The 26917-nt window shown below is 42.9% G+C and overlaps 1 protein-coding gene across 2 annotated transcripts in view; it reads left to right on the forward strand.

The window, feature by feature from the left end:
* LOC117091955 (1-phosphatidylinositol 4,5-bisphosphate phosphodiesterase epsilon-1) overlaps positions 1–26917 on the forward strand; it is a 245213-nt gene that overhangs the window by 124304 nt on the left and 93992 nt on the right. For both annotated transcript variants that reach the window (XM_033225009.1, XM_033224999.1), the window contains one exon: positions 21676–21821. In XM_033225009.1, the coding sequence (XP_033080900.1) occupies positions 21676–21821 (146 nt within the window). The remainder of the gene's footprint in view (positions 1–21675; positions 21822–26917) is intronic.

The following is a 26917-nucleotide window of genomic DNA, read 5'->3' on the forward strand; positions in this document are numbered from 1 at the left end:
TTATTCCTTTAAAATCCAGCTGATCAAACTTGGTTTGAGATTATAAACTACCATGGTGTAAACTTTGAAATATAGAGATCTTCAGCTTGCATTAAACTCAATGTTTTTTTCTTCTTGATGACCTCACACTTCTCAACAAAAATGCAATACTCAGGGACACCTTCATTCCCAAAGATATTTCATCCATGTCCCCATTATTATATCTGAATTCCTGAATGGATTAGATAGGTTGCTGGGGTTGAGCCTACATAAGCAGAAATAAAAAGAGGTGAGAACATCTCTCTCTCCTTCCTGGACTCTGCTGGCCTTGTGCATTGATGATGAAGAAAAGAGCAAATAGGTCACAGACTTGGCTTCCCTTTCCAAGAGCAGGACATAAAGGAAAACATGCTGAGTGAATATCCACAACCTGTGAAGGCAGAAAAAATATTAGTCTCTAATTTGAAACAGCATCAGGTAATGGAAAGGGCAGGAACCCTCAGATTTTGGTATCAAAGTTTCTTCTAACTAGTCATTTGTGGCTGATAGCAAAGGCAACCTCTCGGGGCCTTCTTTTCCTTACCTATAAATTGTAAAATATCAGCATTGGACTCTTTGTTAATACATTTATTTATGTCTCTTCGTATTTGCAAAAAATAAAAAAAAAATTGGGGGAAGGTTTTTTAAATGGTAGAATAAAAAAGCTAGAATAGTGCCAGAAAGAATGCCTAGGCAAAGGAAACATGCTTCCATTGACAAAAAAGTTGGGCAGAGATTCCTGGCAGCCTAGGCAAAAAGGGTGATATGATAGATTATATCATTCTCATTATCTGAAAAAGAAAAGGAGTTGGAGGAGCAGGTAAAAGAAGAGGAAGGAGAGAAAGAAGGCAAAAAAAAGCATCAGCACATCCAATCATCAGAAACTCCAAGCTACCTTCTAGAACTCTGGAAGGAATTAGAAAATGATGTGTCCTGGCCGAGTGCGGTGGCTCACGCCTGTAATCCCAGCACTTTGGGAGGCTGAGGCGGGTGGATCACGAGGTCAGGAGTTCGAGATCATCCTGGCCAAGATGGTGAAACTGCATCTCTACTAAAAATACAAAAAATTAGCCGGGTGTGGTGGCAGGTGCCTGTAATCCCAGCTACCCGGGAAGCTGAGGCAGAGAATTGCTTGAACCCAGGAGGTGGAGGTTGCAGTGAGCCAGGATCGCACCACTGCCCTCCAGCCTTGATGACAGAGTAAAACTCCATCTCAAAAAAAAGGAAGAAAGAAAATGATGTGTCCCGTAGAAAATGATGGTATCTTGAAGAGCAGTTTTGAAGGCAGAAACATTGGCAAAAGCAATCTCCTTTTGGCCATATTTTGTGTTGGTCATTAATAAAAAGACATAATTCAAAAGCATGACTCTCTTAAGATATGATATGGGGAGCTAAAGTAATCCAGTTGAGGTACGTTGCTCACTGACAGTCTTACTTGGCATAAGGATAGAGCTTAGAAAAATCTAAGGAATGAATACCTGGCATGACCTTTAGAATGTTTTTCTTGAATATCAATTGCCTTAGCCAAGCTTTTGACAAGTGTGACATGCTACAGACAGCTGGAAATTGAGATTCCTTGCAAGTCCTTTAATATGCAAAAGTAATCTTGGTTTATGAAAGTTCTCCCTTCCACTACCTTTCCATTCCCCAGGGGACTCTTACCTGTCTACCTGCAGAGAAGGTCAAGAAATTTTATTATTATGGTAATAATAGTGGGGAAGAAGGGAGAGGGAGGAGATTTCATTTCCTACTGTAGAGAATGTTATAATATTGGATCTGTTTTACAAATGTGTATTACTTTTGATATTAAAGATTAAACCAAAGACTGGTGGAAGTGGGGAGGAAGAGAGAGAATGAAAATAAAGTACAGATGCATGTGAATAAAATAAAGTTATGCACATGAAGCCATGGGGCAGCCCTGTCACTTAGACATTGCTCTACAAATATTTGTTGAATGACTAAACAAATAGAACATGGAAAAGAGGACCAGCTGGCAAGAGTCGGAAGGCAGAAGTTGCCAACTGGCCACCTCAACTAGGAACAAATGGATGGTGGCTTCTTTAAAACACTTTGTTGTGTTCATGGCAACATCCTAATGCCCTTTCCAGGATGAGCAGCCCCAAAATGCATCTGCAGATCTCTAAATGGTTCATCTGTTAACTAGAATTATGTGTCAGAGGCAGGCTGCCAAAAACCACTCTTTTGATCCAGGATAATTGGAAGTGAGTTCTTCCTCCTGTCGTCAGTTGGCCAGCACTTTTGGTCACTTCTTGAGGCCTCTCCTGGAATATCCTTCGTTTGCTCTTTCAGTCATTCTTCTAGAAATATTGACTGAGTGCCCACTGTGTGCCATGCACTGTTCTAGGCTCTAGGGATCCAGCAGTGAAAAAACAAATAAAAATCCCTACCCACATGGAGCTTCCATTGCAGTTAGATGGAGACAGATAAGAGAAATAAGATAAATATATGGTATGATAAGTGCCAGGGAGGAAAATAAAGCAAGGCAGAGGGATGGGAAGTATTGGGGAGGAGTAGTCCTTGCAACCTCAAGTCGAATGGTGAGGGAAAGCCTTACTGAGAAGCTGGTATTTGAGTAACGAAGAGAGGGTTGAGGGAATGAGCTATCTGGACACGTGAAGGAAGAACATTCTAGGCAGAGGGAACCATAAGTGCTGGTGCCCTGTGTAAAGCGTGCCTGGCATATTCAAGGAACAGGAAGAGGGTCAGTGTGACTGAGGTGGGGTAAGCTGTGCAGGACATGAAAGGAAGTGGCAGGAGAGGAGGTCGGAGGACCCAATCTGTAGAGCTTTGTAGGTCATTGTAAGTGCTTTCAATTTTACCCAGAATGGTATGGGAAGTCATTGAATGTTGTGATTAAATTGCATATGTCCTTTTCTGACTTGTTTCTTGTCATTCAGCCCAGTTGATATATGTACTGTGGTTGATACTCTTCCATTGCTCTCTCTTATTCTACTGGGTACAGCTTGGCCCTGTGGGTGGTTTTGGCCACGCATCAACCATGGACAGTGGACAAATCTATAAGGTCAAACATTTGAAACTGCTGTCAGCAAATAGCAAAGTAGTTGGTAAAGCCTGTCTTCTCTTGTTTAGAGCTTGAGGGGTTGGAACAGGCCAGGGGTGTTGACATGCTGCTCTGAGGAGCCCTAGGGAATATTCCTTGAACCTCACTTTTTCCCCAGGCTCTCTTTATTCCAGACCAGCTCTTAATCAGTGTTGTACTGAAAGTGTTCCCAGAAAGCCTCCAGGCCTCCAAATTTGAAACCATTTAAATAAGAGACCTCTAAAGTTCTTTACAACTTTAAAGTACAGCTGTCACATACATGCACTGGGAGACAGAAGGGAAGGCCCAAATGGTTGGGACATTGGTTACCGTGAGCAGATAACTAAACTGATGAGTAAATAAGCAAATATATTTAGGATAACTATATAAAAGCCAGGTTTCTTACTGTTGGAAATGCTACTTACAAACACAAAAAGGAAAAAGGCTAGAAAGAACTTTGGGATGTTAAATTTGAAATGCAGATTTCATTATGAATGTATGCTATTATAATCTATATACACAGATAAATAAGGGAATAGTTATATGTGTGTAGGGGTGTGTGTGTGTGTGTGTGTGTGTGTGTGTAGACTATTTTTTCAAGCTCTGTCTGCCTACAAAACCTCAAAGCAATGGCACTCCAGTAGCAATGAGCACTGTGTAGACTTTTTTTTTCAAGCTCTGTCTGCCTAGGAAACCTCAAAGCAATGGCACTCCAGTAGCAATGAGCACATTAAGCACACAGATATTGGATTCTAAATACCATTCTTTATGAAAAAGAAACCAGGGCTTCTTGGAGGAAATTGCTGATTCCGTGGCTGGGGAAGGGAAACTTAAAGATAAACCTGAGGCCGGGTGCGGTGGCTCACGCCTGTAATCCCAGCACTTTGGGAGGCTGAGGCGAGTGGATCACCTGAGGTCGGGAGTTCAAGACCAGCCTGACCAACATGGAGAAACCCCGTCTCCACTAAAAATACAAAAATTAGCCAGGCATGGTGGCGCATGCCTGCAATCCCAGCTACTCGGGAGCCTGAGGCAGGAGAATCGCTTGAACCCGGGAGGCAGAGGTTGCGGTGAGCCAAGATCGCGCCATTGCACTCCAGCCTGGGCAAAAAGAGTGAAACTCCATCTCAAAAAAAAAAAAAAAAAAAAAAGATAAACCTGAAACATCTTGTTTTGCCAGAAACCAAGGAAATGTTCCAATGATGGTGGAAACATATCAAAAGGACCAGGTGCCACTTGGGATCATTTAAGCTTCAAAATAAATAGAGTAATGGATTCCAATAGAGTGAAAAAAATTATAATCCATTTGACTATGCCAATTTAAGTGAATATGTGAACAAATAAATGGAAGACAAGGGACTGTTCTTTCTTATTGAAGAATGAAACTAATAAATATAGAAATCACGCAGGAAATACAAATCACCATTTGGTAGCTGTCATAGAGGTGGCTGATTCTGGTGGTATTTATCAATGAAGGCAGGCAGTAGAGGGTATGTGAATTGTAGGATATTAGTGCATTCCTAGAATAGTGCCCCACAAATACTAGTAAATTACCAGAGGGAAAATGGTAACCATGTGGCAGAGACACCTGGCAAACACCAGCCTGACCAGGTGATCAAGATTGACATCACCAGTGGTGCAAAGGCTCCACATCTTGTACCCTCTAGGGTGATGCACCAAGCAGAGCCCAGCTTCATTCTGAGTATTTCTGCCAGGACAGCATCACCTAAGTCTGGTCATGAAACCTCAGATAGACCCAGGCTGAGGGCCGTCCTACAGAATGTAAGGCCTATAATCTTTGAAATTACATAAAGACATGAAAGACAGGGAATAGTAGAGGAACTATTCCAGGTTGCAAGAGACAGAAAAGAACAAAATGCAAAGTGTGGTCCCCCGACCAGCACATCAGTGTCATCTGGGAATTTATTGAAACTGCAGAATCTTCTGCTCCTACCCCCACCCACTGAATCATAATCTGCATTTTAATAAGATCCCCATGCACATTTAAGGTTGTAAATAGCCAGGGCCCTAGATCAGTGATTCCCAAACACAAAGCTTTATTAGAATCACTTAGGAAAACTTGATGTAAGGACAGATTCCTACTCCCCTCCCCAGATTTACTGAATTAGACACTCAACTGTGGGGCCTACAATAGGATATTTTGAAGAAACTCTCCCAGGTGGTTCTGAAACCAAGCTACATCTAAGAATCACTGGGCTCTAAATAGTATTGACATATGCATAAGTGACCAAAGTGGGGTTCATTGCACATGGGCCTCAAAACACAGGTTGGAGAACCAAAGTAATCACCATCACAATTCCTGCTCCAAGTACCAAGACACGACCCCAAACTAATACTTCAGTCCAGGGGTGGAATGTAAATAAATATTGCTGATTCACATTTCCGAAGTTTTCTAGAACATTTAAGTGGATTTGAAAAATACTGTTTAAAGGATTGTTTGTACAAACATGATACTCTTTCCACTCCTTGTTTGGCATAGAGTTTAATCAGATTTAAAATGGTGAGAGTTCTGTGTAAGGTTGTATGTTTCTTTTCTTCCAGGGCATGTAAAACAGGACATCTGGGTTTTATCATTAAAATACTAAAACATGTCCAGCATTTTTAGGAAATCTAGGCCTGAGTTTATGTGCTACAGGTGTTGGGGTATATTTGACAGAACATTGGAGTCTAGTAACTTAGAGTTAAAAGGAAAATTATACGTATGCCTGCCAATTTTGTTTCAGGTAATACTTGATGAAAACATTTAAGTTTTGATTTTTCCAGCACTTTGAAAAATAGGAGAAAATAGAAATAAATCTTTTAGTCCATCTTATATGCAAATAGCTTTACTCCTCTGAGGTTAAAAGTCACCCGTTCTTTGCAAATAAAGCAAGGCTGGTATTTGGTCCCCATTCCTTCTGAGGATCTTTGTGACCCCTAAATTATCAGGCCCCTAGGCTCCCAAACAGGTCTGTCACTTTTGCAGGAACTGTCAACACACCCCCAAACTTTTTAAACTGACCACTCTGAAGAAAACAAGCAGGCTTAAACTTGAGCTTGCTCACCAAAATCACTCAAATCCTGCCAGCTGCATGGCCCCAGTCTCCAAAATAAATCCCCTTCCTCTGCTGGTCTGAGGCTCACTTCAGCCTCCCCACGTCCTAGGCTTTCAATTCCTGTGACTTTTAACCTTGGCTTTGTGCCTGTTGAGCTGTTAATCAGGGTCTCCAGCCCATAATCAGCAGCTGGTGAGCAGCTGCTCCCTCCTTTCCTAAAACAGATCCTAGCCAAAATTTTCCCTGAAGGGTTCTTCCTGCCAGCTTCCTCTCTTCTAGGAAGCAGAGGAAGTTTTCTTCCTTTGGCTTCTCCCTCTCTGGCCATTCCTAATGAAGACAAATAGCAATGGCACCATTATTTCTCCTGTTTTTCTTATTGGGGCCTCCCTTCTAGAATTCTTCCCCAAACCTCCATTCTCCTCTGCCCTTTCCCTTCTGTAGCCCAGTCTGCAGGGCACAGCTGGTGGTACCTTCTGGCTGAAGCTAGAGGGGAAAAGTCCAAGGCCAGCATATCTGAAATTCTGCAGACAAGTCTGCCGCCACTGCCATCTCTTGGACTCCGTTCAGCCTGCTGAGAGCTGTGTTGTGGGAGGCCCTAGACTGGACACCCTTGTTTTCATGCCCTGGACTCTTCTCCCTTTTGTTCCTTGGCTTTTGCCTAACTAGGACCCACTGCCCCCATCTCTTAGGCCATCTGAGGTTAGTGCTCTAGTAATTGCTGCTGCTCCCAGCCCTCCTCGTCTTCCTTATCCGACTTCTTCACCCTGCCTATGAAGGCCCACAGAGGGAGGGCAGGTGGCGATGTATCAGACTGTCTTCACAGAGATGACAAACTCAGCAAGTTATGACTGTAGGGTGTCCCGAGGTGACATCTGGGCTCTAGCCTCGGCATTACCACTCCCTAACTGGGTGACTTTTGCAAGTCACCTAACATCTCTGGTTCTCTGTTTCTTCATCTATCAAATAAGAGAAATGGACTAAATAATATCTGAAGTCTTTTCCAATTCAAACATTCTATAGTCCATGGATTCATTCGTTGTTTCATTATGTAGTAGAACCACATAGCTAAAAGTGGGTCAGCTGTCTGGATTATTCCTTCATGACAGCCTTGGCTATGAAATAACAGTTGGCCTTCATCTCCTCACTTTGGAGTCTAAAGAAAAATCTTCCTTCATGTCTTGGTTTTAGAGTTCCTCCAATGACATGTTGGTTCTGGATTTATGACACCAATTATAAAACCCTATGCTGCTGTTTCTATTTCTGCCTCCTATAACTCACCCACCCCAAGCGGTTTCTAGAGAAGGAGGTGTGTATTTTTGGTTTGGCCAGGTGCAGGTAGAATCTCTTGAACTACTGGTGGAGACAAGCCACTGCTACATCCACTTCAGGCTGAAGGGGCCCAGAGAGACCCCTGTCAATATTGCAGGGTTCTTCTAAATGTTAATTAATGTTCCTTTGAAAAGAAATTACATGGTCAGAAGAACTTGAGAAATATTGAATATTAGCTGCTTCTTAAAGGTTTATCATGCATATTAGCATACTAAAGGCTCCAAAAATCCTGCCCCTAAAAACCTTTTATTTATTTATTTAGGAGACGGAGTCTCCCTCTGTCACCCAGGCTGGAGTGCAAATGCAGTGGCGTGATCTCGGCTCACTGCAACCTCCACCGCCCAGGTTCAAATGATTCTCCTGCCTCAGCCTCCCAAGTAGCTGGGATTACATGTGCACACCACCACATCTGGCTAATTTTTGTATTTTTAATAGAGACAGGGTTTCACTCTGTTGGCCAGTCTGGTCTCAAACTCCTGACCTCAGTGATCCACCCACCTCGGCCTCCCAAAATGCTTATCCTAGAATTTCCTGAAGTTATATGGCTCCAGACACTTTCTTCACAAAATATTTAATACTTAACATCTGGGTAGAACATGTCCCCTGAAACACAGCTTGGGAAACATTACCACAAAACATTGCTGATCTGTTTCTGTCTGGGGTCTTCGGAGCAGAAAGGGATAACAACAGTTTCCAGAATATTTATTGAGCATCTACTTTGTGCAGAACATGTGAGAATAATTCAAAATTGGCAGATCAATCTGCTCATCAAGATTTCAAAATCAAATGCTGCAGAGGGTTGCCACATATGAATAAGCAGGCCAATCAACAAACAAGACAAATTAAGTACCAAGTGTAGCTTGGAAGTGCTGCAGCCAGGCTGCTGGGCCCTTGTTTGACTCCCCGAACTGAATTCCATGCTCTAAGCTGTCAATCTCAAGTTCCTTTGCTTTGCTCCACCAGGGCGGTTACCACTCCCCAGTTACATGATCTCATTGCAGGACATTCACTGTTTATATGTTAGGTAGTTGGTGGGGCACATCCAGTAATTTTATCCTGTGCTGGACACCCTAGAATTTTTGCCTTTCATGTACAGCTCTGTTAGTTTTTACTCAGAACTGGAGTCTGTTCTTTGCCTGGAAAAGATGATGAACTATTCAAAAAGCAAGAAAGATGTTGAAACGGCCAGTGTCATGCGATGTGGTTTAATCCCAGCCCATCAAATGTTATAACCACAGTCCAGAGTACCTGATGTTTCCTGGACAAAGGCCCTGGGTTCTCAGGGTGGCTGCCCTTTTAGAACCTGTCTATGACTCACAGCTATTTTTCCAGGACTTCCCCACCTACCAAGCTATGTCCCTGTGTCCCTACCTCCTCAGAGGGCCCTGACCCAGACCCCTTCCTCTTCTGCTTCCCACCCTTCACTGCCAACTTTCCTTGGATGTTCTATTGATATGTTCTTTCTGAACATTTGTCTTGCCCCTTTTCCTCTGCCTCTGCTTTCTGGCTTCTTTAAAAGAAATGAAGGATCATTCTTTTGGAGAATCTAACCCTTGGAAAGTCCCTCTCTGCTAAACAGTGAAGGGAAGCTGACCCTGTAATAAAAAGGCCAGCATTGTTTCCACAAGTGCTACATCTTGAAGAAGGAGCTGCTTATTATTTTTTAATTATCAATATTAGTTGACATTTATTGAGCACATACTACTCCTCTCCAAGCACCGGAGCTCTTCATATTTATCATCCCTTTTATTACTTTATAAATATAAAGAGACTTTGTATTTATCATCCCTTTTATTAGGCACCACACTCCTTATGACACAGGGCATTTTATTATCCCCATCTTATGAGTGAGGAAATAGAGTCTCAGGGTAGGTAGGAAACTTGCTCAAGGTCACAGAAATAGTGAAAGGCAGAGCCAAGAAATGAACCTACATTCCTTTGGCTCCAAATCCTGTGTTTTTCTGTTTCCCAGCACAAGTGACATGAGTGAGAGGTGCTTGACAACATCTTCTTTTGAGTTATGCATAAAACATTGCAGCCAACTCCACATTGGTGCTGCCCTTCCCAGAAGACTATCCAAGCGCCTTACTTGCCCAGGGCATCTGGGGACTGCAGTACAGGAAGCAAGGCAGGATCATTTACCCTAGAGCTCACAGCCGCAGAGCTGCCTGCTTGATCTTCACCCTGAGGAGAGTGATTACATACACTCTTCTCCCCGTTGGAACAGAGAAGCTGAAAAGATTAGAATCCCAGTTTTCATCAGATTTATTCCCTTACGCATTTCATTCACAGATGCTCACCCAACACATATGTACTGCACAGACGGCTGATTTAATTATCTTCTTCTTAATGGTCTGTTCTATCTACCAGTGTCCAGTGGGGCCAGGATGAATTGATCTTGGTGGGATGCCAATATCCTTTGTTTGTTCGCACAGATTTCTTTTCAGTGGAACGTACGCCAACACAGGCATACTATTTTATTCCCTTCCGCTCTATCCTTCCTGCTCCATCATTAGTGTTGGCTGGTTGTCTGTCTCCTTCTACTTGCTCACCATTCACATTCTAATTGGTGAAAATTTGCATTTCACCACAAGTGAAAAAATGACTTGCCAGGCTCACTTTTGCTTACCAGTGTCAGGCGCACACCTGCCCGAAGACCAAGAGTGAATCATAGCATGGTCTCCAAACATCGTGGCCCTGCTCAGTGGCCCTGGATGAAAACCTTCACCTGTCCCCTTTTCCCAAGCAGTGTGGCCTGTGGCCAGTGGCTTCCCTATCCAGGGGACTTGAGTAATCCATGTTCTGTCCTTCACTCAGAGAACTTCAGAATGGGTCCAGCCCATTCCAGTGCAGATGAGAAACCCATCACACTCTCACTCTCTGCTGCCCAATCATCTCAGGGAAAATGGAGCCTTCCAGTCATAGACTAAACTGCCCATAGGTCTTCTACGTCATGGCTCCCCTGGTTGCCTTCCCCAGCAACACTAGCCTTCTGAGCCTCTTGGGTGAAGATCAAGCAGGCAGCTCTGGGGCTGTGAGCTCTAGGGTAAATGATCCTGCCTTACTTCCTGTACAGCAGTTCCCAGATACCCTGGGAAAGTAAGGCACTTGGACAGTCTTCTGGGAAGGGCAGCACCAATGTGGAGCTGGCTGCAATGTATTATGCATAACTCAAAACAAGATGTTGTCAAACACCTCTCACTTATGTCACTTGTGCTGGGAAACAGATGAGTAAAACAGTGCCTGCATCCAAGGGGCTCCATCTGCAGTGGCAAAGTCCAGGGGGATAGTGGTCACAGTGCAGAATAATAAGTGCAGCAGGAAGGTTATATTAGCACAGAGGACCCATTAACTGTCTGAGGGTTCGGGGATGACTTCCTAGAGGACATGACGTCTGGGCTACTTGGAAGCTAATTGGGTATGGGAATGGAAAGTGAAGGAGTTAAGGACTGGAAACAGGATGGGCTTTGGGTCCTCCAGGTAAAAATGTCCAGTTCATTCTTGGAGATACAAGATAAGAGCTAGACATTTGGAGCCAGCAGCAGAGAGAGGATGGGTAAAGCAAGTTAAGTGAAGGAAAGCACGTATGGAGAGGATGTAGCATAAGAAGAGATTTGAGAAGGGCCAAAACAGAGCGAGGCATGGTAGCACACACCTGTAGTCCCAACTACTGGAGAGGCAGGAATTCAAGGCTTCAGTGAGCTATGATCATGCCACTGCACTCCAGCCTGGGTGACAGTGAGACCCTAACTCAAATAAAATAAAATAGACCAAGACAGAGCCACAAGAAACACAACATGCAAAAACCAATTCATGGCAGCAGAGTACATGGGCTCTGGGGCTGGGCTGTCTGGGTTGGAATCCCACCTTCACCACTTTAATTAGCTTTATGATCTTAGGCAAGTGACTGCTCCAATTTCATTTCTAAAATGCAGATGATAAGGACATATACCTCATAGGCTTGTTATAGGATTAAATGAATTAATACATGTTAAGTAGACTCTTTAAAAGCATTTGGTATCACTGTTATTTTGCTGATGTCAGACAAGGGCAAACCCAGCCTCTGATAGAGTCAGCACTGCCAAGTTGAGATCTCCTCGGTGAGGAGAGGTAAAGGAGCACCCCCCATAGGAGGCAGATCAGAGCGGAGGAGGGACAGGTCATGCTGGGGAGTGCAGATGCCACCACCTCCTGGGAGGGTAGGGATTGTGTTTGTCTTGCTCATCATGTGCTCCAGTGCCCACTGGAGTGTGAGCTCTGGAGGGTAGACACTCAGGAATGATTTGCTGAACAAGCATGTATTTGTTGAAGTTCCCTGACTTAGCTGGAGTGAAGGGGCTGCAGGGAGGAGGCACTCCAGAGGTGGCAGCAGCTTGGGATGAGGTTTACTAGGGGTTATACCCTGACTTTCTGGCCTCTGCCTGGGATACCTAGTTGTCTGGGTGAGTGAGCTTCAGGGACGGAATCTCTCACAGGCCTTCTCCCACGCATTCTTCTCTAATTCAGAAGGACCCTGTCCTAGTCTGCATGTCATCAAAAACCTAAAATTTTAGATACATGACAGAATAGGAACATTTGTAAGCAACTGGCAAGCACCAATGCTGCATTCTCTGTGACTTCTCAGAATGCTGAAATTCTGTTTCTAAACGGAATGAGACTTGGCTGCATCGTTCTGTTTTTGGAGCTAAGCTCCGCACCGTGTTTGCTGAGGCATTTCTTTGCCCAGTAGATCAGGGTGGCTGTCTGGGGAGCAAAGCTTTAAAAATTTAAAGGCCTGTGCTTTTACATTACCATGCTCCACTACCTTCCATTCCTCTTTTATGTAGATTACACTCAACAGTAAATTAGACTGTTTGCTAATTTACTGTTGAGTCTAATCTACATAAAAGAGAAAATGAAAGGTAGTAGCGTGGTAGTTTAAAAGCACAGGCTTTTGATTTGGCTCATTCTTACTTTCCAGGTGTGTAACCTTGGGCAAGCTAGTTTACTCACTCTGAATCTCACCTTCCGCATTTGTAAAATGGCAACAGTATTAGTACCAGCCTTGTAAAGCTGAAAGGATAGGATAGGATAGGATAGGATAGGATAGGATAGGATAGGATAGGATAGGATAGGATAAGCAGGGATGAAATAACCAGGACCCTATTCTAGTGCCATCAATTAATACTATTACAAAAGGGAGACTATGCATGAGATGAGGTTTACTTCTGAACAGCATTTAATAATTGGCTTCACAAGGAAGGATCCATTCAATTCAATTAAATATGGTGAGAGAGAAGAGGATAACACATTCTGCATAGCTGTTGGCAATACTCCAAATTCTATTTAACTGGAAATGGTATTTGCAAACCTCATTGAAAATATTTTCCCTAGTTGATTTTAAAACAGTAAATAACTCTAGTGAATTTAGAACCCAATTTCTGAGTACAGTATTTAGGGATTTACAGTTGAAGAATTTGAGAATAATCAACTATCTCTTGCAAACTGTAGGCAAGCCATTCTGCAAACAATAGAAAGATGTCCAGAATAACATGTTCCCTACCCTCAAGAAGGTGACAATTTAGAGAAAATGGACATATACACAACTGGCTTAATTACAAGACAGAGTATGCTTCTTACTTTTCTTATACTTGCTTTAACTGCTCCCACTCTCATGCCTAGCATAGTTCCAGGCAAATTCACAAGCATGCAGTAACTGTTTATGGAAAAAATGGGCATTACTACAGAGATTTAAATAAAGTGCTTTGGGAGGGCAACTGGGACCAAGAAGTGGTAGAAGAACCGGACTTCTAAAGATGACAGCATATAAATGGTAAAGTAATTATCCAATTATTATTTCAATAATACTTTATATATAATTTTTATATATAATTATAAAAATATAAGTTTATATATAATTATAAAAAATAGTTATCCAATTATTTATAAAAATTTAATTATAATTTTATTATATGCTTAATTAATATAATTAAAATATAATTGATTATAATATATAAAATTAACAATTTATTATATATATAATTAACAATTTTATACATAATTATAAAAATAATTATCCAATTATTATATCAATAATACCATTATGTAATTACTTGCTTATGTTATTTTCCCCCATGAGATACCAAGCTATCAGCGGGCAGATATCATGTCTGTCTTGTTTACTAGCGCCTAGCACAGTGCATACTATATAGTGGATACTCACTGAGTGTTTATTAGAAGAGGGAGGATCACCTCAAGTCAAGATATATTTGTCAAGGTTCTTTTTTCAGTTATGAGTTGACAGCAACTCAACTCAAAGCTACTCAAACAAAACAGGAAATTGGTGTATGTATATGGAGTCATCAGAGGGCTTCAGGGATGGCTGGATCTAAGAACCCAACCAATGTTTTTAAAATCTATCTTCATCTTTTCTTGGTGTTGCCTTCCTTCTCAGGCAGGCTTTCCTGATATTATAGCAAAGACAGCTGTCAACAGCTCCAGGCTCATATCTTTACAGTTTAGGATTCCAACAAAAAGATTGTCTCTTTTCCTGATAGCTTCAGTAAAAGACTCAAGAAGGGCTTTAGTTGGCTGGTTGAGGTCATATGACAATCTTTGAACAAATCACTGAGGTCAGGCTGCAGGAAGAAGTATGATCAGCCTTATGTAATCTGTACAGATTAAGAAGTTAGACAGCTAAAACAAAACCCCCTACACAAGGAATCAGATTGAAAAATGGCATAGAGCCTAGGAATAGGCAAAGAATAGAAAATGATACACATGGTACAATTGGATTGCTATCTGGATAAGTGGTAGATAACAGTAAAAAATTAATACTGGAGATGTAAATTTAGAGCAAGTAGTGCCATCCTTGAAAGCCAAAAAGAGATTTAGAGTTTATTCTGAAGACAATTGGGATGTAGTTTAGGGGTAAGGGGAGAGTATAATCTGAGCTATGTTTGAGGCTCTGAAAAAGCTCCCTTTGGGTACTTGCCTTTTCCCCTCTGTGTCTCTCCTAAGCAAAGAGTCATCAGTGGAACCATGCCAAGCAGAGCGAGGAGTTCAAGAGACTCTTCCGCACCCACTTCATGTCAAGGAGGATGCCTGGGTGTGGGAAACATGCTGGCTGCTGTATCCTCAGGACTGAGATCCTGGCATGAATGAACCATGGCCTGTGCCTTTAAGGAGCTTATGATTGGAAGAATTTGGTCTAGGACAACAGTTTACACACACACACACACACACACACACACACGTAGCCAAGCACAGTGGCATGCACCTGTAGTACCAGCTGCTTGGGAGGCTGAGGCAGAAGTTTGAGTCCATCCTGGGCAACATAGGGAGACTCCATTTCTAAAAAGAAATGAAAGCTTAAAAACTAATCATATATATATGATTGGGCTATTATAATGGAAACATGCTGTTTTATTCCTAGCAAGGAGCCAGGGAAGCCTTGAGAGAAGAGGTAACATTTGAGTTATCCTTCTCTTAGGAGGGGACTGTGATCGGGGCACAAACCCTTAGGGCAGTCACAGATTCTTCCTGGTCCGGCCTGTTAGTTAGGAAATGGGATTTAGAGATTCCAGTCTTCAGGATTTCTGTGTCCTGTTACCTGGAAGTCAGCGTCTCTACAACAGTACTAGCAGCAGCAGAGCAGTCACAGTAGTGAACATCTATCAAGCCCTTAACTGCACACTAAGCATCATGCTGAGATCTTTGGATATACTCTCCAACTGCACCCTCACAACAATGTTGGGAGGTAAACAGTATGCGCATTTTACTGAAAAGGGAATCAGGGCTCAGAGCAGTTAGACGGCTTGCCTCAGGGGCACGCACAGGAAACAGTGGGGCTGGGAGTGTACGCAGGTCCACCCAACTCCAGCGCCGGGCTCCGCCACTACGCTGTGCTGCCTCCCCGCAGCTTCCCCTTGTTCCAGATGGGTTACAGTCTCAGTCTCAGGTACAGTTAACAGCCGAGGCCAGAGAGGTGATTTATAGTTTTGTACTGGTACTACAGAAATGATGCCTGAGCTCTGACTCAAGGCCCTGGGGTGCAGAAAAAGGTCACTGAGCCCCTGGGTGAGTTTTCAAACTCCAGCGCATATAAGATTCACCAGGGAGTTTATCTAAAAATGCAAATTATTGATCTCTGGCCTTAAGAGAGCCTGATTTATCAGTCTGAGTGAGGCCTTGGAATCTACATTTGAACAAACACCCAAACACCACCCCCAGTGCTTCTGATGTCAGTGTTCCACATTTGAGGAGCACTGCCTATGCAGGGGTGTGTGTGTGTGTGTGTGTGTGTGTGTGTGTATGGGACTGTGCATGCACACATGTGCATGTTGTGTATGTGTACATGCCCACATGTGCTAGTCAAGATGTTTTAGTAAAGCTCTATGGAGGATAGGTATGTATGTGCACTACACATAAACTACTTGAAAGTAGCTTTATCATAGCCAGGTGTGGTGGCTCACGCCTGTAATCCCAGCACTTTGGGAGACCCAGGTGGGTGGATCACCTGAGGTCGGGAGTTCAAGACCAGCCTGACCAACATGGAGAAACCCTGTCTTTACTAAAAATACAAAATTAGCTGGGCGTGGTGGTGCATGCCTGTAATTCCAGCTGCTCGGGAGGCTGAGACAGGAGAATCACTTGAACCCAGGAGGCGGAGGTTGCAGTGAGCCAAGATTGTGCCATTGCACTACAGCTGGGTGACAAGAGAGAAGCTCTGTCAGAAAGAAAGAAAGAAAGAAGAAAGAAAGAAAGAAGAGAGAGAGAGAGAGAGAGAGAGAGAAAGAAAGAAAGAAGAAAGAAAGAAAGAAAAAGAAAGAAAGAAGAAAGAAAGAAAGAAAGAAAGAACGAGGGAAAGGAAAGGGAAAGGGAAAGGAAAGGGAAAGGGAAAGGAAAGGGAAAGGGAAAGGAAAGGGAAAGGGAAGGGAAAGGGAAAGGAAAGGGAAAGGGAAGGGAAAGGGAAAGGAAAGGGAAAGGGAAGGGAAAGGGAAAGGAAAGGGAAAGGGAAAGAAAAGAAAGAAGGAAGGAAGGAACTCTGTCTAGACTTTCATTGTATTTTGTAGACTTTACCATTTGAGTTCAACCTTTGCAGTTAGAGTGACCAGATACCCATTACAAATGATCATCTCTGTGAAAACGTCTGCTTGGCATATTCAAGAAACTTTTTGGCAGAATGTCATTTGTCTCCTTTTTCTGGACCTGGGAACAGCACTGGGAAGTGTTCAGGCCTTTTCCCAAATATAATCCCCGAGCGTTTGGAAGCTGAGAATCCTCCCTGCCCACGGCCTCCTGGGACTCTGGATGGCCTGCCTGTCTGCCAGAGACACTGAACAACTCCATGCTGGAAATGTGGGAAAGATGGTCTCTGTCCTGGAGGTCTAAGGGTCTGCTGGGGGAGACAGAACAGACCCATGTGAAAGAGTCAGGCACACAAATACAACAAAAATAAACCAGAGGCAAAACTGTGCAGTGGTGAGAATCCAAGTGAAACTTTGGACTCAAGGTCCTACATTAAGTCGAAGAGAAATAGGAAGAAATGGAATGGAAGGTGCTAGGTGAACCACGAGAAAAGCCTCCCTAGAGAAGCTAAGTTTCATTCATTCGTTCATATGTTCACTCCTTCGCCGACTCTTGTTTAAACTTACTGAGGGCAGATTCTGACAGGTCACTGACACTGCTGCTTACCCGTGAGCATAGCAGATCCAGCATCTTCCTTCATGAGGATCACAGCACTAAATGTGCGCTAGGGTCAGGGTGATGTGGGGGCACCACAGAGCACACAGTGTGTGGACACACTCCAGGTGGGAAGTCAAGGAAGTTCTGCTCAAGAAAACGATGTTTTTATCAGACTCCTGAAGGTAGCCTCACCCTTTCCTTTAGGGGACCAGGGCGCGAGTACAAGGGAGGCCCCAGCATGTCGGCCTTCCCACCTTCTCTTCCCATCCTGGCTTGTGTGCCAGAGTGTGGATACCTCAGGCCTCACATTCCAACCCTGTCCACACATCACCCCCACTGCCCTCTGACCTGGCTTTAGGCCTAGGGGTTACAATCTACCCTCTGAAGGACTGATCCAAATCAACAGGCCTTGCAGACCAGCAGTGGGCTTGGTGCTATTTGGACAGGGAATTTGGGAGGCCTGGGTTTACAAGGGATAAATTATCTAGAAGTGAGTGTGCAGCCTGTGGACAGGCACGTCCCCTTCACCCCATAGACTTCTTACTCTATGGGGAGGGCACAGCTGGACAACAGCCAGTGTAGAGCCTTCTGAAGCGTGGGGTCCAGGGCAGGATCCTGATGGCATGGTCTCAGGGCAGTGCTGCCTAAAAGGATGAGTAGGGTTAGATGAGTAAAATGACAGGCCATGTGTGGTGGCTCATCTGTAATCCCAATGCTATGGAAGCGGAAGTGGGAGGATCACTCGAGGCCAGGAGTTCAAGATCAGCCTGGGTAATATAGTGATATACCCTATCTCTACAAAATAAATAAATAAATAAACAAATTTTTAAAATTTAGAAAAAATGAATCTGGGCTGATGGGGAAGCCTTCCTGCAGAAGGAACATCCAGTTCAAGATTCTTGAGATGTTAAAAAGCCTAGTTAACCTCCCTAAAAGGAGGAATGTAGGGGAGAAGTGAGGTGATTGGAGAATGGACAGGGGCCTGGTGGGCCAAAGTAAAGATTTGGCTTTACAGAGGACACAAGTAAGACATGGTAGACCAGGGAAAGGTCATTTTGAATGATGCAAGAACATTCCTTCCAAACTGAGCGTGTGTGACACCAATAAGGTATTTGATGTGAGGAGAGGGAGCAAACTGTTCTGTTTGGCTAAGCCTAAGAGTACTGGGAAAAGCAAAAGGAAGGAAAAAAAGATATTTTGGGAGGGTCAGTTGTGGAGGAGTTGTGGGCGTGGTCCAGGGGGTTATGATGTCAGGATTAGCCCAGCACCTTCTGGGAGAGGTGCTTAAAGAATTGGGCTGGGGGCCAGATTCTCTCTCATTCTGTGTTTGCTGTTGAAATAAGCAAAATAGTCTGCTACTGTTAGCACCTTTCTGCTCTAGTAGCACTCTCTGTGCCTAAACCATAGTACCTTATATTTATATATATATATTTTTGTTTTTCTATGTGATTGCAGTGTCCTGAAATTCTTTCTGGATTGACAACACATCCCATTTTCCATCTAGTAAATGTGACCACCTTTTATGCTTTGGTCAACATTTTGACATTTGTCACTGAATCTTCATTTCCTTTTTTGTCATTTATTATTTTGTAATTAGTGGTGACCCTCTCACCACTTAATGCTTATAAAGTTATGAATACATCAGACCATAATAAGAATTGTCCATGAGGCTTGTAAGCAGATGTTGGGTGTGTGTGTGTGTGTGTGTGTGTGTCTGTGTGTCTGTGTGTGTATGTTTATGATAACAGTGCTTACATAATCTCAACAACCAGGGCCCTGGGGACTCATACTCAGCAATGGAACAGTTGGTTTAAATTAGGTTTCCATGTGAAATATGGTATCGCTATTTTTTCCCCCCGTTGTGGGAAAGTATATGGAAAATGATTTGACTGATAGGAAATAAATCTGGATGAGTGATCAGGATTGTGACACAAACCAAGTGGTGGTCTCCACCTGCCCTGTGAAGCAGACCTCTCCAGGGGGAGGTGAGTTAACCCTTTCCAGCCACTGGACTAGTAAGTCAATGCATGGTATCAGAACAGCCTGAAAGAATGACGACTTTCCAGAGACCCTGATTTGCCATCAATTTCAACCAGAAAGGAACTAAAGCCATGGAGACAATATGGCCAGAGGCCTCAACAACTAATGAGTTGGGTGGCTTTGAGAAACTGTTTTTTTAATTTTCAGGATCTCATTTTTATTTGTGAGACGTGTTTGAATTTTCAACTCAAAGAGTCCGTAGGGTTATGATGCTCAGTGTTTGCTGATGGTTTCCCATGGTAGGATAGGGCTCATCAAAACCCAGTCAGACTAAAGGAAGAATTAGATGGAATCACCAATGACTCAGGCTCTGTTAGCAAAATAATTTCTTGCTCTAGTGAGCCGGGGTTTCACAAAGGTGACTTGTAACCAAGGAACCAAGTGAGAGGACAGGCATGGAGACTGTGAGCAAGGGGTTACTCGTAGCTGCGGGAGAGGGGTCAGCACTAGGAATCCCAAACAGTTCCTGGGATGATGTGGACCAGGGTTTGTCCCAAGGGTCTGATTCCAGACCTCTTCTCCTGATGCCACCTGAGGGCCCAGTGAAGTCCAGAACAGATGGAGGGCAGAGGCACATGCTGGGAGCCCACTAGGCTCAGGACTGGGCTTGGGGGTGGCAGGTAGCCCAGCACATTTTACTTCGGTCTGTTTCAGAAGGGAAGAGGAAGATTATTAATGACTCCAGTGCCTCTGGTTCATACCAGAGAATAGACCTGTTTTATCACTAAAACTCCCTTTTGGTCCAATTTTCCTGTTTGTTTCTCTGTAGGGATAGGAAAGAGGTGTGAGCAACCATTCATTTTGTTTTTTAATCTCTTTGATCTTATTTTGGACTCTTCTCAATATTTTCTCCTTTTATTCCTGCTCTGCCTTCACATGTGCAGCTCCAAACTGAGTGCTTAGGAGGACCTACCCAGCGCCAAGTCCGAAAAAACTCACCTTTCGGCTGGGCACAGTGGCTCACACCCGCCATCCCAGCACTTTGGGAGACTGAGGTGGGTGGATCACTTGAGGTCAGGAGTTCCAGATCAGCCTGGCCAACATGGTGAAACCCATCTCTACTAAAAATATAAAAATTAGCCAGGCATGGTGGCGGACCCTGTAATCTCAGTTACTCGAGGTTGCAGTGAGCCAAGATCATACCATTGCACTCCGGCCTGGGCGACAGAGCAACACTCCGTCTAAAAAAAAAAAAAAAGGAAAGAAAGAAAGAAACTGTCAACTTTCACCAGATGAAAGAGCACTGAGCTGGGAGTTCTACTTTTGATATCAACAAGAATTGTGACCTTGAAAAGTCACTTCTACTATGAGCCGTGAATTCTCAATCTGGAAAAACGGGGTTGCACTGCCCTCTGTGGTTGCTGCCAGCACTCAATGCCATTAATTCTTATCATTTTATCCACTTATACACAGTATGCTATTGACCTTGAGCTCTTATTTCCTGCAGTTGTCATGGGTCACCATGAACTCTCTGTTCTGGCATCTCTCACTTAGGCCAGAGAAAAGTGTCACTGCTCAGGCTTCAGCACTGATGCTGAACCAAGCGGAGCTAGTAGGGCCATGTGAGGTCAAGACCAAGACTTTGGTTCTGTTAACAACCAAGTTTATCAACCCACATGCTAGTCAGGATAGAGAAGGTAACTTAGGTGGACACCAGCATCCAAGCACAAAAGAAAAGGTGGCAGCAAAAAAATCTTAGATCAGAAGCAGATGATTTAGAGGCTGCATATCATAAGGGGAGGGTGTAGACATGGATTATTTTAAAATATTATCCTCCACTCTGTGTAGCAGGAAAAACAAATCTCATTAGAATAACTTTAAGCCCAGAACTGGAGAACATTAGAGTTTGTGTAAACACATCAGGCATTTGTGAGTGGTTGATAGTGCAACCTCTGGAGCAGACACCCTAAGTTCAAACCTAGGCTTTGCTACCGTCAACGTGGTTGAAGACCTTACACACATCCCTGAGGACAATAACAGTCCCTGACTCTTAGAATTGTTGTGAGAGACTAAGTGAGGTAATATAGGTAAAGTGCTTAGAATGGTTCCTGGCACATAATAAGTGCTCTATAAATATTTGTTCATATTATTTTGTCATTTGAGGAACATAATAGATAAGGCATTTGTGAAAGATTGTTTAAAAATGTTTTTATTTTTCATTTGATATTATGTATTTTAATACTTAGTAAATGTCTTTAATTGATGGGTTAAGTACATTTCATTTTAATGTCCATCAGTCAAATATCTTTCAATCAAAATTATCCTTAGGCCTTATTTTCTTATAGTCTCAAGACATTTTTTTGATCAAAGGATTTTATGAATTGCCTTTTTCAGCCTTCTTGTTTTAAAGAAAATAAAGAGAGAGTTATAAGAGATTAAGGACCTATGGGTCTTTCATTTCCTAATACCAAATTGATATTTTTAGAAAAACAAAGAATACTTTTGGGAAAAAAATGCCAAACTTCTAGGATATAATTCCCGTGAATGTCTCTGTGTGTTTTCTAGGTGAGCTCCTGGGTGACGTGGCTGATCCTCACGGCAGGCTCCATGGAGGAGAAGCGAGAAGTCTTTTCATATTTGGTGCATGTGGCCAAATGCTGCTGGAACATGGGCAACTACAACGCTGTCATGGAGTTCTTGGCTGGCCTCAGGTATAGTCAGTGGGGAATACGGTTATCTTGGCACAGTTGCTTCTCATCACCTAAATGGCTCTGAGTTAATTGTCCATGGAGTCACCTTTACCCAAGCCAGGTAACTGGAAATAATTATCTTGGGAAATGTATTATCTTCTTTCAGCACCACAGGCCCTGTCCCTCAAAGTTGCTGCAGAATTGAGCCCCTGTGGGCCAGTCACAATCCTCCTTCACTGGGTCTGCTGTGATTCTGTGTTCTTGGCCAAGCCAAGTGAAATTACTTGCTTGCATAACCCATCGACCCCACCATTGACTATTCCCCTTCCTGTCCTATAAACCCCACTGTTATTTGTCTCTTTTCAGGCCTGCCTTATGTAGTGTTCCAGGGCTGTATGCTATAGACCACCAACTGCCCTTAGTAATTACAGTGGCTAGCATTGACAGTAGGCCTCCAATAATGCTAGCTCTCATTATGATCACTTTATGTCAAGTGTGGGCTATGCACATTCCCTATATTGTATCTTTTAATTCTCAAAACAGGTTTATCAGGTAGATACTATTATTATTTCCACATTATGCAAAAGAGGAAGCTAAGGTTAAGAGAAATTAAGTCATTCACCCAAGGTCACCTGGCATTGCTGGGAATGCAGGCAACCTTGACTTCGGAGCCTATGATCTTGACCACTATGATACCCTGCTCTTAAGCCTTTTCCATCAAGCTAATAACAAAATCACCATTCTGTTCATCAAGTCGCCTGCTTTATCCCCTTTTAGCCTCAGTTACCTGGCGTAAAGTAACTGTTCTTACTCCTATGGGAGGCAGCACGGTATGTGAGGAAGAAGAGCATGAGTTCTTAAGTCAGAATCACAGGGAATCAAATCCTGGCTCCCCCAAGGAAGAGCTGTGTGATCTGGGCAAGCTACTTGACTTCATTGAGCCTCAGTTATTTTGTCTGCAAAATGGGGATAATACTAAAAAGCACCTACATCTTTAGGTAGAATTCAGTGAAATAATATAAAGTATTTGACACATGTGCCTGGCATATGGTAAGGCCTCATAAAGAGAAGCTATTGTTATTATTATTGTTATTGCTTCCTGAGATTCACCATCCTCATGAGGGTTCTCACTACAAATGAATTTTACTTCATAACATTACTGAGATTTTTCTTTGATTCTCCAGGTCCCTATGTAGGGTTTCTGGGTTGGGGGAGGAGATGACAGCTCCCAGAGTTCTAATTTTTTTTTTTTTTTGTCCTTTTCAACTTTCTTAACTAAGAGTAAACCCAAATGATCATGTCCTTGACATTTAAAATAGTCATACAAATGCATAAGGCATGGCTCAAAAGAAGGAAAAAGTGGGAAAAAAAAAAAAAAGCCTTGGAGAATAGAAGGCTGTATCCGGATGATTTTGATCCTCTTTGTGATCAATTTTCTATAAAGAAAACATGTAGGCTGGGCACGGTGGCTCACGCCTGTAATCTCAGCACTTTGGGAGGCGAGGCGGGTAGATCACCTGAGGTCAGGAGTTCAAGACCAACCCGGCCAACATGGTAAAACACCATCTCCACTAAAAATACAAAAATTAGCTGGGCGTGGTAGCAGGTGCCTATAATCCCAGCTACTCAGGAGGCTGAGGCAGGAGAATCACTTGAACCCAGGAGGCGGAGGTTGCAGTGAGCTGAGATCGTGCCATTGCACTCCAGTCTGGGCAATAAGAAGGAAACTCCATCTCAGAAAACAAAAAAGAAAAAAAGAAAAAAGAAAATGTGTATTACATTTCTTTTAAGAAAATAATTATCATATTTTGATAAAGTTATTTTATTTTAATGATGCTTATCATTCTGTGACTGGCAAGTTGGTGCTGGCTGTTGGCCAGAGACCTCGCTTCCTGACCCCACAACATGACTGTCATTACAGCACAGTGACTGGCTCCTTCCGAAGTGAGCGATCCAAGAGAGGGAGGCAGAGGCTGCGATGCCTTTTATATGCGAGCCTCAGGAATCACACACAGTCACTCCTGCCATATTGTACTGATCACGTAGGACCAGCATGGATTCCTTGTGGGTGGTGACTGAACAAAGCCACAAAATCAGGAGGTGTGGACCATGGGAGGCCATCTTGGAGGCCGGCTGCCACATGCCATGTGCTAGATTCTCTTATTACAAGAATGGCCTCAGAATGACCTATGGAGGCCTAGAGTGAATGGGACTGTAAGATTCAGCTGAGTTTAAATCCAGAATCCAAGAAGACCATAAAGTCTGGTGATTTCCCTAAATGAGGAATAATCTCAAACCAGGACAGACCTCAACACTGATCCCAGTGCATTTTGGCTCATACCCCAGATCCACTGCCGCCTAGTTTCATGCTCCTGTGTTTGGCTTAAAACTAAACTGATCTTTACAGATAAATAGGTGAAAGTACCAGGTGTAATAGGTCTTTTGTTGACAGCTATTCTGTACACAGGAGATAAGTGGACAGATACTGTTACGTTGCAATGATTATGGAGGCAGAGCTTATGTGTGCATTTTTAGCTTGAAAGTGTTTAGGTTCCAAGCAATTAACTATTATCAACATAATAGAGATTTTTTATTTTATTTTATTTTATTTTATTTTTTGAGACAGTTTCGCTCTTGTTGCCCAGGCTGGAGTGCAATGGCATGATCTCAGCTCACTGCAACCTCTGCCTCCCGGGTTCAAGCAATTCTGCCTCAGCCTCCCAAGTAGCTGGGATTACAGGCATGCACCACCATGCCCGGCTAATTTTGTAATTTTTTTTTTTTTTTTTTTTTTTTTTTTAGTAGAGATGGGGTTTCTCCCTATTGGTCTGGCTGCTCTCGAACTCCCAACCTCAGGTGATCCGCCCACCTCGGCCACCCAAAGTGCTGGGATTACAGGTGTGAGCCACTGCGCCTGGCCGATTTTTTTTATTTTTTAAGCAATTAAATGGGAAGAGAAAGCATACTTGTTGTTAAGTGACTTTGGTTTTTTATAGACATTGTACATTTTGCCTGCTCTAAATTCTTAGCTCTTTTAAGCCACTAGTAAGAAGTACAAAGATTTACAATCAAGAATATTTACTTAGTTATTGTGTCAGTTTAAAATAACCCAAATGAACAACATAGGAAAATAGTTAAAGGAAATAATATGCTGCATCCAGATAATGGAATATTAAATAGCCATCCAAAATGATGTTTGTAAAAAAACATTTTTTTTTTTTGAAACGGAGTCTCACTCTGTTGCCCAGGCTGGAGTGCAATGGTGCAATCTTGGCTCACTGCTACCTCCACCTCCCAGGTCTGAGCAATTCTTCTGCCTCACCCTCCCAAGTAGCTGGGATTACAGGCACCCGCCACCACACCCTGCTAATTTTTTTGTATTTTTACTAGAGACGGAATTTCAACATGTTGGCCAAACTGATCTTGAACTTCTGACCTCAAGTGATCCACATGCCTCAGCCTCCCAAAGTGCTAGGATTATAGGCATGAGGTAAAAAAACAAATTTTTAAGAGAGAAGATCTTACTGTATCACCCAGGCTGGAGTGCAGGGGCAGGATCATAGCTCACTGTAACCTCTTACCCTGGGCTTAAGCAATCCTCCCACTTTGGCTTCCAAGTAGCTAGGTCTACAAGGAGTGTACAAGCACAATAGCTATTTTTTTAAATTTTTTAAGAAATGGAGTCTTTCTGCGTTTCCTAGGCTGGTCTGGAGCTCCTGGCTTCAAGTGATCTCCCCTGCCTCAGCCTCCCAAAGTGCTGAGATTATAGGCATGAGCCACTGTACCTGGCCTGAAAAGTTTTTGTATCATTGGAAAGCAGGTGACACATAATACATGAAACTATCTGGGAACAAAGCTCTCTATCCCTAATAACCTCAGCAATATTTATATACCCATATAGATAAGAATAAGATAAATACTGGAAGGAATATCTGTGTATGGTAGAATTGTAAGTGGGTTTGCTATCTTTTTGATATTTTCTAGATTTTCTACAATGAGTATCTAGTATCTTTATAATCATAAAGATGAATAAAGGTTTTTAAAATAGTGTCAATTCTCAATTCAACAATGAAGAATTGATCTTTGCTGAAGTTTGCCCTTTGCCCCCAAGTGAACCATAACTACTCCATTACTCACACAATAAGAAACCGGTGAGAACCATGTCGCATTCATTCACTTCATTTGTTTTTACCTCCACTTCATTCCCCAAAAAAGAATTCTCACTGTCTTATAACAATCCAGTTATAGGACAACCTGGATTTAGTAGGATGAAATCATAATATGCTTTTACTTTTCTGATCTGATTGCCTTTCAAAGCTTCCAACCGGCTCTCCCTCCCCCAACCCTAGATTATGCTACATTGAGAGATCCTGTAGCTTTTCCAGTCACTTTCCCAGTTAACACACAATCTCATTCTCCTGTGCTCTTGAACATGAATGAGTCTTGCAAACTTAAGGCTGTTTAAAAATAAATAAATAAATAAGTTGTTTAAGACAGGGATCCCCAGCCTTTTTAGCACCAGAGACCAGTTTCATGGAAGACAATTTTTCCACAGACTGGGGATGTGGGGTGGGGGAAAATGGTTTTTGGATGAAACTGTTCCCCTTCGGATCATCAGGCATTAGATTCTCATGAGGAGCATGCAACCTAGATCCCTTCCATGCACAGTTCACAGTAGGGTTTACGCTCCTATGAGAATCTAATGCCGCTGCTGATCTGATAGCAGGCAGAGCTCAAGCTGTAATGCTTGCTCACCCACGCTCATCTCCTGCTGTGCAGCCCAGTTCCTAACAGGCCATGAACCAGTACTGGTCTGTGGTCCAAGGGCTGGGGACCCCTGGCCTAAGAGCATCTACCATGTGATACTATTTACATAAAGTTTAAAAATACACAAACAATTCTGTAAATTGCTTGGTGATATATGCATATGTTGAAAAAGTATGAAGAATTTTAAGGAAAGGAGAACCCCAAAGTCCCAGTGGTGGTCCTGTCTGGTGAGGGAAGAATAGCGTATGTGCTCTTGGAGGAATACACTAGGGCCTCAACCACATTGTTGATGTTTGATTTTTTAAATGGAGAGATTGGCACATGGGTGTTGGTCATGTTGTACTTCTTTA

Source organism: Trachypithecus francoisi, unplaced genomic scaffold (assembly GCF_009764315.1).
Source record: "Trachypithecus francoisi isolate TF-2019V2 unplaced genomic scaffold, Tfra_2.0 Contig01436, whole genome shotgun sequence".
NCBI lineage: Eukaryota > Metazoa > Chordata > Mammalia > Primates > Cercopithecidae > Trachypithecus > Trachypithecus francoisi.